General features: G+C 34.7%; 1 protein-coding gene across 7 annotated transcripts in view; it reads right to left on the bottom strand.

Annotated features, from left to right (window-relative positions):
* Window positions 1-227: 227 nt before the first annotated feature.
* LOC125076119 (F-actin-monooxygenase Mical) overlaps window positions 228-18,594 on the bottom strand; it is a 29,805-nt gene continuing 11,438 nt past the window's right edge. For 2 of the 7 annotated variants that reach the window (XM_047688086.1, XM_047688085.1), the window contains exons 11-25: window positions 17,949-18,122; window positions 17,466-17,602; window positions 17,303-17,372; window positions 15,781-17,078; window positions 14,850-15,113; window positions 14,065-14,196; window positions 13,916-13,984; window positions 13,032-13,186; window positions 12,565-12,810; window positions 11,496-11,656; window positions 11,250-11,356; window positions 7,503-9,689; window positions 7,083-7,112; window positions 5,672-5,804; window positions 4,277-5,035 (exon numbers count right to left, since the gene is read on the bottom strand). In XM_047688086.1, coding sequence (XP_047544042.1) covers window positions 4,698-5,035; window positions 5,672-5,804; window positions 7,083-7,112; window positions 7,503-9,689; window positions 11,250-11,356; window positions 11,496-11,656; window positions 12,565-12,810; window positions 13,032-13,186; window positions 13,916-13,984; window positions 14,065-14,196; window positions 14,850-15,113; window positions 15,781-17,078; window positions 17,303-17,372; window positions 17,466-17,602; window positions 17,949-18,122 — 5,501 coding nt within the window. In that variant the 3' untranslated portion in view covers window positions 4,277-4,697. Of the gene's footprint in view, window positions 3,330-4,160; window positions 4,246-4,276; window positions 5,036-5,671; window positions 5,805-7,082; window positions 7,113-7,502; window positions 9,690-11,249; window positions 11,357-11,495; window positions 11,657-12,564; window positions 12,811-13,031; window positions 13,187-13,915; window positions 13,985-14,064; window positions 14,197-14,849; window positions 15,114-15,780; window positions 17,079-17,302; window positions 17,373-17,465; window positions 17,603-17,948; window positions 18,123-18,594 lie in introns of those variants that run through there. The other 5 variants (XM_047688087.1, XM_047688091.1, XM_047688089.1 and 2 more) reach the window with 5 other exon arrangements.

Raw genomic sequence — 18,594 nt, 5'->3', positions numbered from 1 at the left:
TATAACGTTTTTAATATTTTCTAACATACTGATCACTTCCTATCGCACACGCTTTACGTTGGATAATGATTGTGTCTCCTATTTATATCGAACGCAATATATCCGGAAAGAGGGACGACAAAATAACGAAAAATCAAAACATTAAAAATAAAGAGTTTAATAAAAATAAAAACAAAATACTACATAAATTCTATTAAAACGACCCTTAGCAAAGTAAAAATTAATCTCGATAACCTAATTTATAAAAAAAAAAAAAACTATAATCTGAATATCAACAGTTTGGATATAAAACAAGAAAAAGTATAAAACTCGCTAATAAATTCCATAAATAAAGTAATGTATTAGTGTTAACTTGGTTATGACTAATTACTAATGTCACAAATATGAGCGACATTATTTGAGAACAAAATGTCGTTACAATACCTAAATATTACTTGTGGATGACAAACTTTCATGGTCTTATTAATTCAAAAATGAAAGTTAATAATAAATAAATCTCTTCGGGACGGCCTGGTTTTGAGGCAAATTTAACAATTATTATTTAGATCTACGGAATACATACTCTGACATAAAACACAACAGAACATGAATGTATGTACTATATATTTAACGTCTCAAAGTATTTATTGTTTAGTTCATATTAATAAAAAATTAATTTAAACCAAACAGGCCGATATGATTCCATTATCATTATTACATATTGGACATTTCACTATGTCATTAGTGACAGTAATAACTAATACAAAATAAACAAATCAGTAATAGACATATTAGCAGGAAATTCACTGAAATATTCTTAAATCTTTAATACTGGTTTTCTGGGTTCCAAGATATTCAAAACAAACGTTTAGCATCAAACCACAAATTATTTTACACAAGAATAACAATTGAAAGAAATAATTAATGATTCTCTGGTTTTCTATGCTATAAATGGGACTCAATATATAAAATAAAGCTAAATCATTTTGTATTTTTGTAGGCATCTTTACTACCTGGACATTATATACTGTTCATGTAATACTTTTAACTTTACACAACGACGACGATATATAATAATTCACGATAAATATATTTTGTTCCTTCTGTCGTTTGCCTCTATATAAAAATACGATCATCTGCATTAATTCACTTATATCTAAAACATTTTAATACACTTAGCACAGGAAGCATTATTGCAAGCAACGCGTGTGTTTTAGCCTTGTGTGCAAGTCATTATACTACTTACTGTTACTATAATATACTAAAAATAAAAAATAAAATAAAAATAATAAAGTTCTTAAAAAAATAATGCTTGATCGACTTTATCTTCATTTCCATATAGAAATATAATTACACTCGCAATTCCGTGTTCACGTAAAGTTTGTTTATTAATTTAAGAAAAAAAAAATGTATTAAAATGATATTGAATATTATTAATAATATTTTATTCATCTTAATATAATATATCGAATTTTCACATTCTTCTATCGATTACGAGTGACAAGAAATTCAAAACGATTTTCATGAAATAATAACTGGTATTCATTATTTTGTAATCAAAGAAAAACACTTCACTTTAACTTATACAATTACAACCTCTGTTAGACGAGTAATCATTTACATTTTCAGTCTAAGGCAGAACAGAATCTGATTAATTAATCCATACAGTTATTTGTGTATTAGGGAACCAATACATCAAGAGCATTCGCATTTAACGTAAATAAGGATTTATCGGTCAGCGTACATTACTTAGGGCACAGCATCGATTTCGTTCCGACCAAAGACAGTTCGTGTTTACGTTTACAGACCTTTGAATATATCTCACGTCGTATTTGTTATCTTGAATGAGACCGTATCGCGTTTTATTAAAAGCACTCAATGTGCCCACTGCAATTGTGGTCGACGTATCACTGATGTAATGTATGTATGTTTCTATCGAAATGCTCTTGGCGAATTACTTCCTAGATGAATGATGAAAATGTACTATATGTATATTTGTTTGATTTATTTAATAGAACTATATTAACTATTCAATATAATTTGATATAATCATTTGGCATATCTAGCACACCGTTTACATCTAATAGCGGGACGATTTCTCAGTTACCGACTCGCGTCATCGTACGTTCAAAATGTCCCCTAAAGCTCTATCGAGGAGTCAATCCTCTAAATACATATAAACTTGTTAAAATACAAGTAAAGCTAATACACGAAGACAGTTAACATGAAAATTATAGCCATTTTTTTATCTTGTGGGTTTTTTCAATTAACGTTATATTTATTTAGCAAATTTAGCGACTATTGTTACCGGTTACGCAATCGATGTAAATTAAACCTTTGATTTCAAACTGTTTTATATAAATTTATATGCATATGTAATTAAAGCATTTGCTCTAATGAATAATTATACGACGTAACTTATTGTAGTATCTGCTAGAGAGCTGGCGTAATGTATATAACTTTAGCATTCCATTACTAAATAATTTCTTAGAAAATCTTTATACATTATTGTTATAAAAAGGTGTAAGAAAGCGACATCGTTCTATATTGATGATATAAAATCATTAACGACCGCTCCTCGGCAAAACGGTAAAAGTGGAATACAAATTTTGTTTATATTTTTTAACTTCCCATAACGTCTAGGAACTGGTATTAACGTCCTTTTTCCTTCACAGCCTTCGTATATACCATGTTACACTATCTCTATAAAAAAAAAATCATAATATTTATCCGACTTCTCACGCATAAAACGCTGCGTGTTACATTGACGTCTGACATCTTATCAACGTGGTGAAAAATAAATTTGGAAAATTGTCCCGTACAAAAATATAATCTATACAACATGTTTTAACATCTAATATGAGAGCTGTTTCGAGAAGACACGTTTATTAGAATTTTACGCTGAAGTATCAGCTTTAAGGCAATATTTAGTTTTTGTTTGTTTTTAATTAACACCATCTTAATATAATCCAGCTGTCTAAGGAATCAATACATGTTTCAAAATAACGAGAGACTTTACTTAAAATCCTGTAATTTGTGTTGACCTTCATTAGTTTAACTAACAATATATTTATTTTAACTTGAACTGAAATTTGAGATGTTTCGCCTATCAAATAATTTGTATAAATTTTATTACTTGAAATATGCTTCTGTGATAATATAAAATAATTGTTTATAATTAATATAATACCAACAAAATGTGATGTGATCGAATACAATTTTCAACCTTATAATAATACATTGATTATGAAGCGTAACGACTTAATAAATAGTAATAAAGATAAGAAGTTATATAAAATAAGAAAAAGGAAATTTAATCGCCAACCCTGTTGCTAGCACCGGTACGTCTTCTGTAAAAAAATAACAAACGCACTATAATTTGTACGTCTAAAGCAAGAGCAGAGTCTAGAGCAAGTTACACTTTTCTATGAACGGATTATGTATTGGCTGAATATCATACAGGCTACTGATTGAAAGGCGCCGCTCAGATAAAAGGCTAGGTTCTTAATTGAATGGCTAATTAAGCTAGATGGATGCGATATACGATTTGATGTGTATAGACGATTTAAATACAAGAAATGGAAAAAATGGCGTGTTCCTATTATATATAATCATCGTAACAATAGGCTATTTGACTGGTTTTTAAAATGCATTTTATATTATTTAGTAGAGGTTAAGGAACCCACAAAGTTGTCTTTTTTAATTCTAGTATATATTTGCTGAAAAATATCAAATTAAAAATTCCATATTTTAATAACCCGCGAAAACGCTATTTTCACAATATGGCGCTGCAATGGGGTCGCTTGCCTGTATTGTAATCTGTTGCACATATAATCCACATACGGTAGGCAAACGAGGTTAATAAGCAAGTGACAACATCATAAGCCCGACCAATCGGGAGCGTTGCGTGTCACGTGACAAACGTTTAAAAAAATTCATTTTTATTTATGGATTTTTTAAAAAAATTAATTATTATTTTCAACTTTCTTTAATAAATAACTATTTTTAAACTCATAATTTACATTGATTACAATAATTGACACTTTATTTTTGCATTGTCAAATAGCCAATTGTTGAACGTTAAATTTACCAGCGGATAGTTTGTTATATTATATACTCCCTGCTATTTTAACATAATTATAATTAATAAGCGATACTACTAAATACATTAACCAGATTACCTATCCGCTTCCATTAACGCTTGATGCGCCTGACGTTGGGCCGATACTTGCACTAGCTCGGCTACTGTCGCCGCTTGCTGTTCCGCTTCGGGTAAAACAAAAAAAAATAAACTTTATAGCAAATAGAGGCGAATACTATATATTTATTTATTAATATTTATATAAAGACAATTAAAAAACAAGCGACAATTAAAAATGAATAGTGACTATCATGCTATGAACATGTATGTATGAATATTAAAATGGCTGTTGCGGTCGATAGGCTCGCATTGTTGAAATTGTGTGCATGAATAACAGTAAAGTGACAAATTGTTTGAAACTAGCGGTAGTCGAATTTTATGTTAACACAACATTATTCTATTCATTTTACCTCATTTAGTTGGAGATAAGCTCAGTGTGCTCTAAGTACACTCTCAGATAATTAATTTGTTGTCATTTACCGATTGGTCGCCTGCCTAAGGACACCCTCCTCGGCAATGCTGGTGGATTGATCTTAGTTTGTTGAAGCGCTATTGCTGATGATTTTATTGAATGAGCTTAACCTACATTTTTCCTTAGTCGGCTCTTGAGCCACCAACGGATAAAGATGTGATGAAACGACTTCCAGTCAGCTATATTGTGATAAGGGGTAATTAGGTGTCCCTCGTGTATTTGTATCGTTCTCGTATTACCGGACAGGGGTCGCGCGAGTCGCCGCTGTAGGCGGGCCACACAGCGCGAGGCGGGGTCGTCGCGAGACTCCTCGCGCGCACGTCTTTGCGCCACCAGCCGCGCCCAGCGAGCCTCGAACCATAGCTGCATCGCGTCACGCTCGTCCTCGTCCCCCCCGCCGCCCCCGCACCCGTCCACACATACACTTCCCCCGCGCGCCGCTCCTTTTTGTTGACGCGGTATGATTTGTTAACGTTATAGCAGCGTTAATGAGATTATGTTATTAGCATATGGTTTATGATATCGCTCACTGAGTCAGTGAAATTTACATACATATAATGAATTCCGTTTTTCGGTTTCATTCTTTATAATACAAAAATAATTAGTACATTGATCTGACGTGTGCGATGGTACCTAGCAACCTATACTATGAGAAAATCAATCACTTGTTTCCGTTTATGTAATAAACGAACTGTTGTAGAATTTGATTAATTTAATTATGGACTTAACATGCATATTGATAAAAGCTTGGTATAGGATTATGAATGAACCATTTACAAATATGACAGAGCGGCATGCCACAGGCATGCATTTAAAACATAACGTAACGAATACGATCATAGATTGAATTATACATATAGAGAAATGAATTATGTATGAGAAATATATATTTTATCACAATATTTATGCGTGTCAGTCATGTTAGATGACATCTATATAGGTAATGCAGCCTTTGTCATCATTAGAATGATACAAGCATGTTACATATTGATTACATGTGCAGTAAATTGGCGTTAAGTCAATGTAATCGTAATAGATGCTAATGCATAACCTTATAAGTATAAGAATATTTTACTAACTTGGTAGACGTGGCTGTGGAGGAAGCGAGACGTCGGGTGGCGTGTAGCTGACAGGTGGAGGAGGCACGGGAGGCGCTTCTTGAAGCGCGCCTGTTGACTTATGAGCTTCGCGAATACGATGTCGTTGCGAAACCTAAAGTAAATATTAGTATTTTAATGAGCTGTACGTAATACGTAATTGATATCAAGCAAGTGTCGATAAAAATCGATATTTTCGATTTATTTTACTGAATGAAATATATAGTTACTAATGTTTTTCTGTAGGACAAAACTTAAGCACCAGAAATATATAAAACATCTTCTTCTATACGTTTAACACATTCAACGCCACCGACATGCCCAGCATGTTCTCAGCGGTATAAAGGGAGAATCGCTAAGGAGCACAAGGATAATAATATGTGTGAATGTGATAAACAGTAATTACAGAATAAAAAATAAATATTTGTTTGCTGACTTGGATATTGTTTGTTTTTTTGTTTTAATTTATCAAATTTAAGTAGTGATTTTGTTCAATATTAAAAAAAAATAATCAACAGGAAAAAAAAAGATAAATTCATTATACAGATGACATATAACATTATTCATTTATAAATTATAAGCTCGGCGGATTTGATGTTAATTAAAAATATATCTTACATGTAAACCATATTTTATGACACATGCAAAATAATTTACATACTTATTGAAAACGACGATTCCTTTACGATTCCAATTTCAAACAACTACAATTCCTCTTTATTGCTTAAACATTAGACTTACCATTAGCTTAAAATAATAAAAAGAATATCGAAGTAACTGATAAGGACAAAAAGCAGTAAAACTTAATGCATAAAATAAAGCCAATCTCACATGCAATTTTTATTATAAAAAATACGCAGATTCTGTTTCACAGAATATTAATAAGATGCTGGATAAAATTGGAAAGAAAGCTGATAAAAATAATAAGAGTATCGTTCGAACATTCTAAACGATAGAAAGCAGAGACAACGGAAAACAACGACTATAACATTGGATCAAGATAAATATAATAGGTATATTATTCAATGAGACTAATTAGTTGATCCCAAACGTTGCGAGACTCGGTGTCGAAGGCCCATTAATACAGTACTGTAGGTTATGAATGTATTAAGTCCTAATGTAACAAATCCTAAGTTTAGAGACATTTTAAGGCTTCCAATAACAAGATTTACAATATTTTATAGAGGAAAGAACTTTATCCATAATATAAAAAGTAGACGATCCATGATCCAATGTCGAAAAGAAAATGATAAGGTTCTAACACAAGCAACACGTAACGGTGTGACTGAGCGAGACAAGACAACGTACAGTTAGCGGATGATGTGTGCGAGAGAGATGGACACAGCATGCGACTCACGAGTTCACGATACTGTATTTGATATGCTTTGCTTACGTGCGTCGTCAGGTCCGGCTCCGAGACACACTGAAAATTTAACTAGGGTTAGTCTACTCTGGGTGTCCGTACTTCCTTTTTGTTTTTAACAAGTGTTGATACATTTAGTGCTTACAATCTGTTACGCCAAAACATGGACACCCGCCCAAACTAAACTTTACACAACCACCATTATTTACAATATTCACAACCTCAAATATTCGTGTCAAAAACTTAAACTTAAAATATCCTACTGTAATTTCAGATCTGTTGATTAGCAAAGTATGACAAACACATTGTATGTAAAGATGCAATGCGTGCTTCATGAAATGCTTTTTTATTATTATTTGTGCAATGCTCCTTTTATAATGGTAATCCTTTATGCATGTATTGGTTACAAAATGACTCGTCATAAATAGACCAAATATATTTTATAATTACCTTTTGGCGAGGTCCCAGCCGCCTGTTCAAGTAATTGGAAATGCTCCTTATGATACCTTTTCTCCTCCTCTCGTGCGCTAAGTCGGGGTCAGAAAACGAGGATGTGACGGGTAGAGTCATTAGTGGAGGTGCGGGTCGCAGCGGCGGCGGCGGCAAAACGGGAACAGGAGGCGAGGGTGGTGCGGGTGGTGAGGGAGGCGCGGTCAAAATTGGTGGTGGCGGCACCGGTGGTGGTACGTTGCTCAGCGGTGAAGCCTTAGTCTTACGCGTTGACTTCCTATTTGCTCGCTGACCATTACCCAATCTCTCCAACACAAGTCGTCTCACCACTTCAGTCTGTTCCTCTCTTTCTTTTTTAATCTCTTGCACTTTATCGATGGTGTCTCGTATAGGCATCGGACTCGTAGTAGACATTGAGTCTGAACTTACGTGACAGGACCAATCGACAGTTCGTATTGGTGAATTTGTTCCCAGTACATTTGGTCTGCTAAAAGTTTCACTAGCGGATCTACAGATTGCGGGAGCATAAATTCTTATACTACAAGGACTAGCAAATGTAATGGGCTTTTTAGATGTATAAGCAATGCTACTTTGAGATTTAGACTTTTCAGTTGCTAGAGAAGGTGAAATGTCTTCAAGAGATATTTCAATATCTAATTTATTACTATCATGTTTACTTTCATTGTCATCTTCCAAAGGTGGCGAAATATCCGACAAGCTGCCACTTATTATCAAGCCGTCACTTTTATTTGTATCTTGATTATCTGTAATTTCTTCTGTTACGCGAAATAAAGAATCATCTTTTTTGTCACTACTACTATTCGATTTTTCAAAAGAATCATTAGCCTTTGGCTCAACATTCGGCGCTATCAATATTTCCTCTTTAGACAAACTATCAGTTTTAGAATCTTGATCATCGATATATTTTATTACTTCCGAAAAATCATTTTCGACTTCTTTTTCTTCATATTCATTATTTGTATCGTTTGGTTTAATAGTTGTTTCGGAAAAGCTTCTTTCTATAAAATTCATTGACCGATCGTTAGTAGGAAAATAAGGATCGTATTCATCATCAATTAATTCCATATAGCCTTCATTGCGAGGAGTTACGGGTGTCTCAATAGATGGATCCTGATCTCCTTCATCAGCAAACTCAAAATGTTCTAGGGCATTCGAAAATACGATCGGTTCTGTGGGACTAGTCCTTCCACAGACATGTGACTGTATAGCAGATATATTTTTGGTTTCGTGCACTAACTTCGGTCCACTGAGACTTCTAGGATTTTTACTTCTTTTTCTGTCTTCCTTCTCATCAAAACCACAATCATCTAAGACAGCACTTTCAGCAGCCCAATCAGATAGCTCTGTTTCAGTTAAAGCTAGTGTTGTCGCATCCCTGCAGGATTCTGAAGATTCTGAGTCTACAGCAACAACAGTAGGTCCTGTTACCGTAGCTATCCCGGAAGCTTTTTCATCGTTATCATCATCAATACTATTGATGATCATTAAACTATCTAATTGAATCAATTCTCCACCTTCGTCATGGACCTCAACTCTGGGAACGGATTGATTAGGTATAGTTTCGGTATGTGATGAATCATCATCAGAGAGAGAATCTGATTCAATATCTGGCTCTTTTCTATCCTCTTTAATAGGTTCTCTCCAATCATCCTTACATAGCGGTGAATCACCTTTTGTTAATAAGTCTACAGGGGCATCAGTGCATAAGTTTTTAATTATGTCAGGCATAGGCTGCACTTTTTTTTCTTCTGAATTTAACTGAAACGTAACAATAGGTTTTTGGGGTTGAGCTGGTGCAGGATGTAATAACTTTTGAAATTCTGTTATAGTAGATCTAAATGCTTCCAATTTGGTATCTAACTGTGAGGTGGAGTCTGATTTTCTGACAGTAGGAGGGGAGGGTTCGCCTAGAAGATATTTTCTTTTTAACTCAAGAGCTCGTTTAGTTGCCAGGCCGCCAGCTGAACGAGTCCTGCTAAGCGGATACTCTGGTGGGTTCGGTGGCGCGACGGGTGCTGGAGGCGTCGCCTCAGTCACCAAGATGGCAGGTGGAGACGTCGCACACATCGGCGCACATTCTTCCCGAGCGAACTCGCTGTCCGTTGATACTTCAGTCGCAGACGACACTTCTTCATCACTACTTTCGCTTTCCTCTTCGGACTCCACCTGTATCAGCATTTCGTTTATAAATCTTCATTTAACCGACTATTCTGATCTTCATTTTATTATTTTTCTATATTATTATTATAATTTTTAGAATTGTTGGATATTACCAATAGATTTAAATTATTAATTATTCTTCAATACAAGGCAATAAACAAAATTTTAGATTTTATAATTTACATAATAAGATAAGTAGTGTATGGAAAAGAAAGGTGCGCTCAAACGATCAGCCACACTAACTTACCGCCTGTATTTAATTAAATATAATGTATAAAGAGGTATCTAATTTGAACTTTTTTTACGCAGTAAAAATTACCTAAGTTTTCTTAGGTTTAAGTTAGTACAATACACACACAACATCAAAAAATGAATATTATTTTTATGATATTTATAATATAATACATGATTACATAGTTAAGTTTTGTTTTAAGTTTCTCGTAAGCATATATGCTTAAAAATAAAATGACTAAGTGAATAAATTATTTGCTTTTAATTGATATGTTTAAACAAGTATATATTTGGATAATAAATATTTATCCGATTATTAAACATACGTTTAATGTATTAATATAGTAAGTAAAGTAAAGTAAACAATAACTTAACTTACTATGATAATAAATTACTTCCAGATTGACTGTCGAAGTAAAAATGCGTTTAAGTACATTCAAATAGCAACAAAATTATTATGAAAGACGGAAGTTAGTGTGGGCGATTACACTCTTACCTCTCGCTGCCGCCTTATGTTAACTGTGTTATGTATTGACTGCGCATGCTTGGTGTGACGAAATGTAAATGAATTTATACTCTATATTAAGCTGCTCAGAGACAGACAGATAGATTGGCAAGAGGTTCGGACATTTAAACACAAAACCTATAGGAAGGAATGTCTTAGGATTATTGACTTAAGGTCTCATTTGACTTTATTTATCTTTACTTTGTTTTTTTATAATAGATATCAAATCTATATTTAATAGCGCCTTAAGTAAACGCTCAATCTCTCAATTTGTGGCTCAATAAATTAGGGGCATTGTAACATCTGTGCAGTTTTATTCATCATTCTTTTATAACTTTTATAACCTCATCTTTAGTTTTAGATACAAGTCATTACAGCGGTGACTTAATTATAACAATTCGAATGCGTTATGCGAGTTAATCGTTTAATTTCGTGTACAATGTAAGAAGAAAAAGTATCAATTAATAGTGCATAGTAACGAAAGTACAAGATGACATTTGCTATATCTTGTTTCAATGAGTATTCAATTAGTTTAAAAAATGACCGTCGATAAATTTTATTCCAAAAATAGAAAATAAATCTGACGCAAAAGCTACTGCGGCGCAATACAAACGAAGCTTCTTATTGAAATCGTGATGGTATGTAGATGCATGCAAGTGTAATCTTGATGGTAAATATTTTATGATGAGAAAGGGGCTTGAGCGGGGCGGTGCGAGAGGTGGTTCGCGGCGCACCTCCCCACAGTCGCGCGACCGGCGCCTGCGCGTCGGCCGGGCGGTCACGGTGGTCGCGCGACTGATGCACAGCTAGGCGACGATGCAGCGCGGTACCTCGCTGCTGTCAGTGGGCGGCCGCGCTTCTGCAGGCACCTCGCGTCGTCGAGCCTCGCGAGCAGCGCGCATCCGGGAACATGACTCGTTACCAGATGATTCCGCGCCTGAAATCAACGGTATTTTAATTGTATTAAAAAACTGCCAGTCAGTCCAATCTACCTATTTCAATACCATTCCGTTACAAATTACAACGTTTTTTAGAAAAGCTTTATTGTAAATATTTCATATATATGTTCTTCTTACCATCATCCGAGTAATCATCATATCCAAAAGAATCATCGGAGAAGTAGAGATTGGATTGCAGCGGTCGTGCCTCCGCAACAACCGGCTGCGGTGAATGTTCTGCATCGTTATCACTATCACCGGCGTCCGTATACTCATCTGAACTTGACTCTTCCTCATCACTAATAAATATGAAATTATCTTTACGTAACTTACTAATAATAGCAAATAACTGTAAGTAAAAAATTATTTATCCTATCGTCTCGTATTATTCAGTGAACATTAAAACAGGACTTAGTCCTGTCAACCATATCAGCGTGATGTTATATATATATTTTTTTATATACATAACAATTATTTACAGTGGCATATTAATTATGTACAAATAAAATTATCTTTTTTACATAAATTGCAATTTTCTTCCTCGAAAATCGACTCGTTCGTTAATAAATCTATACTAATATTAAAAATGCGTAACTCTGTTTATCTCTTGCTCTTTCGCGGCAAAACCACTAAGCCGAATTTGTTGAAATTTCTTATGAATTTAGCTTCAACTTTAAGGAGGGACACAAGCTACTTTTTTATTCCTAACACCTTATCAACGCCTAATATGCAAGTGAAGCAGCGGGCGACAACCAGTAATTCATAACGAAATACGTCATAGAGTTAAAGCGAGGTACGAGTATATATGCTTTTAACAAGGTCCCAATTACCGTGGTAGCATTAAGAAAGTGTATCTACCACCAAACCTTTCTCCAATCCGTTGCCTTTTGGAACCATTCCATAAAAGGCAAAATAATTATATATATGAATCTTTGCGTCTCACCGTTACGCTGTGCTGTCATTCATGAAAGACGGAAAAAAATATTAATGTTGTTACTTTTGAAGTTTTTAAAATGCGCTGACGCATTTAGAATTTTCATAAAGAGAAGCTCTATCTAATTCTTAACACATAATAAATAATTTACATAAAAAATCATTGTTCTAGGTGGCACGCGCAAATAAACCTATAGTCCATTTTGAAACTGCAAACACTTATTACAAACGCTTTGTATGTATATAAATACTTTTATTTTACAACTGAACAAACCTAAGTCCTCCGGCTCCAGATGTTTCAGAAGCGAGGAAGTTTCTGTCGGTCCATTCGTCCTCGTCGATCTCTCTCGCGCCGCCGTCAGAGAGCTCGAGGCTGATGCGTTCAGGCGTGGACATGGGTGCGTCGCCTCGGGCGGGTGACGGCTCCGATAACACCCTCGACACTATAGAATCAGGCACACTCACTCCTGAGTGGCGAAGACAGACCAATCTGCTGCCATACCGCTCCATTGTGTAGTTACTATAAACAATATCGAATTTTATATTAGTTTAAAGCTTTACGTTAAAATCATATTTTAAACAAAATAAAAAATTTGAACACCTCTAAATCAAACGTTTTTAATATAACTCGATTTAAATACTTACAAAAATAATCACAATTAGTGACGTTTTAAAGAAATGATTCTTGTAATATAACGCAATCAATGCAGCAAATAAATATATTATTTAAATTTAACCCACCCAGGCCTCAGCACAGTCTTGCAAACTGCGCATCGGAAGCAGGCCCGGTGCAGGTGCAGACCGTCTGCAACTACGCCCTCTGCTGCGAACACGCGAGTACCGCACGCAGCGCACTGCATGCCAGCAGATGATGGTCCACGCCAGGGTTTCTTCAGCTAACAAATATAATTAATGTCTTAAGTTACGTAATTACTAGATTACGCAATTTATTATTACTTTCAGCAATTAATTGTATCCTTTGGAGATTTTTCATTTCATTGCAAAATTTCATTGGCGCCCAATTAGAACTTGACTATTTCCGGCCGTGGCCGGAAATAGTTCAAGCTCAGGACTAACGTTTAGCTACTTTTCAAGTCCCGGTAGTGTAAATATTTCCAACGCCAAGACTCCGGACTACTATTGAAATTTTTTTGATTGAAAAAATAATAACTTTTTATCGAGTTGACTTGAGATTTGAACCCCGGACATTGGGAACTACGGCCAAGAAGGACGTCAGCGATTAATGGAAACAAAATACAAAAAACTAACAATACAAAGTATTGATATTAAGAGCTAGTATATCGAAAGCGCAGGGGATATCAGACGAATGTTCTCATATTGACTAACACCAACCCCTTAAATAACCTTATAGTACATCTAACTTTGGACACACGAGAAATGTTAGAGCAACTGTACAGGAAACTGGCGAGAGCCTGAGATGTCTGTCTGCTTCCCAAATTTAATTCGCAGTTAATAATATGATATACCCTTTTTACAAATTCGAGACGCTATCCATTGTACGGTACAGCTCTACCATGGTGGCGACACGGTCCGTAATGTTATACAAATCACATAGAATTTGCTCATTAGCTCCCAAACTATACTTATTATATATAAATAAATACCTCTTCTTTTGACGCCTTTCCAGCTTCTGGTTCTTCCTTCTTGACAAATTTAGTGGCTAGCTTCGCTACCTGAATTATAATGAAAAATAAACTGTTATCATAGTAATAAAAGGATATTTTTTCTATTAAATTAATTCAAATAATGTCACCTTCTTAGTTCCATGAATTGGCCGTCCTGAGTCTCTCAGTTTCTGGTCTAGCTTGTGGAGTGTTTCGTCGATTTCTCCCCACTTTTCTTCATTATTTTCGCCTTCCTTGAGCCGACGTTGGCGACCTAGAAACTATTTAAGAAGCAATATTTAATGTTTATCCCAACGAGAATTAATTTGATTATTACATATTAATGTATTTTTATTAAAAAGATGAGTAGATGTGATATATTATTTAAAGTGAATTCATAAAAAAACGATAGATGATTTTACGAAGAAAAAAGTATGTATGCTTGAATGTTCATACAACATTGCGTACACAACAAGCGACATTTGACAGTGACATATACCTAGAGGCTCAAGGTGAGGAACAGCGTGGGTAAAGAGGCAATTCTCGAGGACTATACTTAGAAAGGAATTAGCCATTCATGATAGCTCTACGAAGTAAATTTATTCATCCATAGTTAAGGATATAATTTAAATGCTGGAAGAACTATAAGCAAGGAAATGAAGCGAATTTAGTCAGTTCAGTCATTGTTTGCCACCCAGTCGAGCAAACACTTTATTGAACTCGTTATTATGATCAATAGCCTCGTGTTTTCTAGTCCATACCATATATCTTCTGGAGACCACTCAACGGCTTGCAAAGATTGGTTTTGCACCAATCTAGTCGCCTTCATCAAAGACAGATGACTATGTCTAATTTAGTCCGTCTAAGTTCTTTATTTTTATTTGAGGGATTTAGAATTTTATACAAAGTTTGGCAAAAAATTGTATATACTTACTTGTTCTCTATCCCATTTAGGCACTTTTTCCGCAGTTTTAGGCTCGGGCCGGCCGAGTCTATTTTCCATAATTTTTCGTTCGATTTCTTTAACGTTCCAGTCGTCTCGTTCGATTTTTCCTACTGATCTCATCAAATCTTTTGGTTTCGAGGACCGTGGCGCTACCGACGAGGACGTGGTATTCGATAGCTCTGCAGCCAAACGGGCGACACGAGCACCACCACCTGCAGCACGCGCTCCCCCACCAACTATGCGCCCTTCTTCCTACATAAGATAAATATATTATTTTAAACATAAGTGACGTCAACTAGGAAAACAACAAACTCCGGATATGCTACTATTTTATATTTAACGATCTCATTTAAAATAGCAATTGCTATAAACAAATATTTAAGGTTCCTGTATAAAAATAGTGACATAATCCTCGATATTCAAAGAAAAGTGCATATCACGGGGTAAAATATTTAGGTTGTTAGTTTACACGTGTAAAAACTGTAAATCTTCACTCTGTTCTCAGTGTATATTAATAAATTTTATTAGCTGCAATCAAATAAGAAATGATTACAATATCAAGAAAAAAGTTGTAAGTATATTTCACAGTGAATTACGTGTACATGCACACACTAAAAGCCTGAATGAAATTGAGATATTTTGTCCAAAAAAAGAAAACGTTATAAATAAACACGAGTTCTGAGTAACCTTTATACTAATAGACTTTCGTTATTGGATTGTCTATTTTTAACTCAAAAAAAAACGCCAATTAAAAAAATATCAAAATAATATGATAATTAAGAAAACCTATAATTATTATCGAGTTAAAACTATTTTATATTAAAGAAAATTGAAACATATTTATAATTACAATATTATATAAAATACCCCAACGAGAGCGTTAGTTCAACCATGCAGCACACAACCACACATATCTCACATAATGTTGCAATTTCTTCTCCAATTTTTTAACCCGCTCGTCAAACTGTGGTGCACTGGCACGGTACTGCTGTAGTCCATAGTCATTTTCTAAATCCGCGGAAGGAGTAAAATCAAGCCTTGGTTCAGCTGCCAGCATTTGTAAACTCTTTTCAAAACGCTGTTTCATAATCTCACGAGCTGCCTTTCTTTTGCCATAGTTCTTTGGCTTTTTCGCCTCAGCGTTTTTCTTCCTCATCATTTCTGAAACTCTTTGCATCCTGAATGCAATTTCTCCAGAGTTCCTTCTTTGCGCCAAGTTCTCTTGACCCTGGTATGGCTTATTGCCACCTTGAATTAAGTCAGCAACACGTTGTCTACGTAGTGCTAATTCAGGATTTCCAATGGAATCAGATCGCTTTGAACGATCTGGGCTAGGAGTGTCACGACGCTTTCCTTCAATTATATCAGCCATACGTTGCCATCGCAATGCCATTTCTGGATTTTCCGTTATTCTTGAACGAACTGTAATAGATTCTGGACTTTGAGTCTGTCGTTTATTACCTTCAAACATCTGTGCTATACGCCTCGTATTAAATGCCATTTCTGGAGAACCTATAGAATTTGAACGACCATACGGTAGAGGTATTTCTGGACTCTGTGAACACCTTTTTCTTTGCGTATCTATTACTTCAGATAATCTTCTTGTTTGCGTTAAATGTATTTCTGTTGAAGAAGCCCTAGCAACTTCTTTGTGATTAAGATTACTAGATGAAGGAGATCTCGATTTTTGTTTTTTTTTAGAATATTCAACTGGTGCTACTAAAGTAGCATCAGTATCGGCAGAATCGTCTTGAAATATGTCCGAGAAATCAGGAATTTTGATCGTGTCAGCGTCCAAACCTTTTAATTTACGAGACGGTTTAAGTAGTTTCTTTTCATTATTCTTGCCGCCCTCTTGGAAATAATGTGCAAATTTGGACTCATCTTTAACATATTTTGATTTAACTTTGGTCTTCGTAGTTCCTTGCAAGAGCTGTGCTAAGGAATCTCGTATAATTTTCGGATCAGGTGAATCGTCAGGATCTAACAAGGTTATTATTTGTTCCTGTAACTCCTTTTGCTTATCAGCTCGCTGTTCATCGTTTGGAACGGTGTCATGTCCTTCAATAAGCCGTGCTAATTGTGTAATATCGTTTAGATCTAATTTTCCAATTTTTTTTCTGATATATTCTGCGGGATCGTTACTTACTTGTTGTGGACGAACGGAGCGTCGCTTTTTTCTGTAACTCGAGTGCGATTTGTCAGTATCCGCAGCGTCTAAAGTAAAATCAGAAATATATATTTGCTAGAGTTACGGCTTAGGAACTCACTTCGACACTGTTTTCAATCAATAATAAAATTTAAAACATTAACTTGAGGATAGCAAGTTTACTTATACATATCTATTAGTTTAATAGTATTTATAAGTTTTTTACTTTGCTGCCTTATTTACGTTACCTTATCATATATTTATAAAAATGATATGCTCATGAAATATTTACTTGAATAAACAGAAATTGAATGGTCTGCTGTGTTTCGAATACTCTTCTCGGTCTGCTGACTTTTTTTAATCTGAAAAAGTTAAAATAGTTTTAAAAAATCAAGTTCTTTCATAGCGTACATAAAATGTTACTAATGAGTTCGAAAATACAAAAAAAAAGTAACCTGATCGAACATGTCTGTCTTGTGATAAATATGAGGCACTTCACCCTTAAAAGCGAGATACACTCGAAGAAGATACGAGCGCAGTTTTGCTTCCGGGATATCACGAGTCGATCCATTAGCTGCGACTGGGGTGATACCTGTTTATAAATATTCAAAAGGCAATTTAATTACAATAATTAATATATATTACTAGTTTTCGGCCGCGGCATCAACTGCGTTTTAAAGCTTGCTTTGTTAAATTTGGGTCAGTGGTATATCCGTGAAAGCGTAACACAAAGACAGAGTTACTTTCGCAATAATAATTATAGATTTTGTAGATCGTCTTACGTTCGACAACATTTAGTTGCATAGTTTTAGTAAGTAATAAAAATGTATTTTTGACATTTGTGCCAAATAATCAGCAACGAGTATCACAGACAAGCGAAACAAGAAAAGATGGACCGTGAGGATATGAAATTTAGATATATCAAAAATATTTCTTACCAAACTCTTGTTGCAATATATGGTAAACTGCCTTCGGTGACGATTCCGTTGGCAAAAGATCCGGTCGGTATCGTTTTAGGAGTTCGGATAAAGCAGCCGGACCTGTGGCTGCTCTTAGTCCCGGTTCCGTATGTCCCACCCAGGCGATAAGCGTTTCTTCTGATATTTCCGGTTCTTAATTACACATAAATAATTAAAGTGAGTTTAAAATCATATTTTCTTCTATATATATTTCTTCTATAGTTAAAATACAAAATTTCTCTTAGAGTAAGCAATACAAAATTGCAAATTAGTCAATTCTAATAATCAAAATATGTTTCGTTTTTTTTTAATTTAAATCAATCGAACAGAGTATAATACAACAATACTGCAATCAATACAATCCAATAAAATGCACTTATTTTAAATAAGAGTAAATCATAGAATAATTTGATATATAAGAAATAATACTTGTTTTTGTTCGTATTATACTCGTTAATTCGATTTATACGTTTGCTATTGGCAATTGAGCAGTGGTATCTTGAATCAATATAGAATGGTTGACACGCGTGCCGTATCAATTATTTACATAATATTTATTGTACTCAAGAATGAGTAACGTTGTTACATTCAATACGAAATAGTGGATATCGTCTTTGTTCTTTGA

This window comes from Vanessa atalanta, chromosome Z, assembly GCF_905147765.1.
Source record: "Vanessa atalanta chromosome Z, ilVanAtal1.2, whole genome shotgun sequence".
Lineage (NCBI taxonomy): Eukaryota > Metazoa > Arthropoda > Insecta > Lepidoptera > Nymphalidae > Vanessa > Vanessa atalanta.
This window is presented reverse-complemented; position numbering and strand designations above follow the sequence as displayed.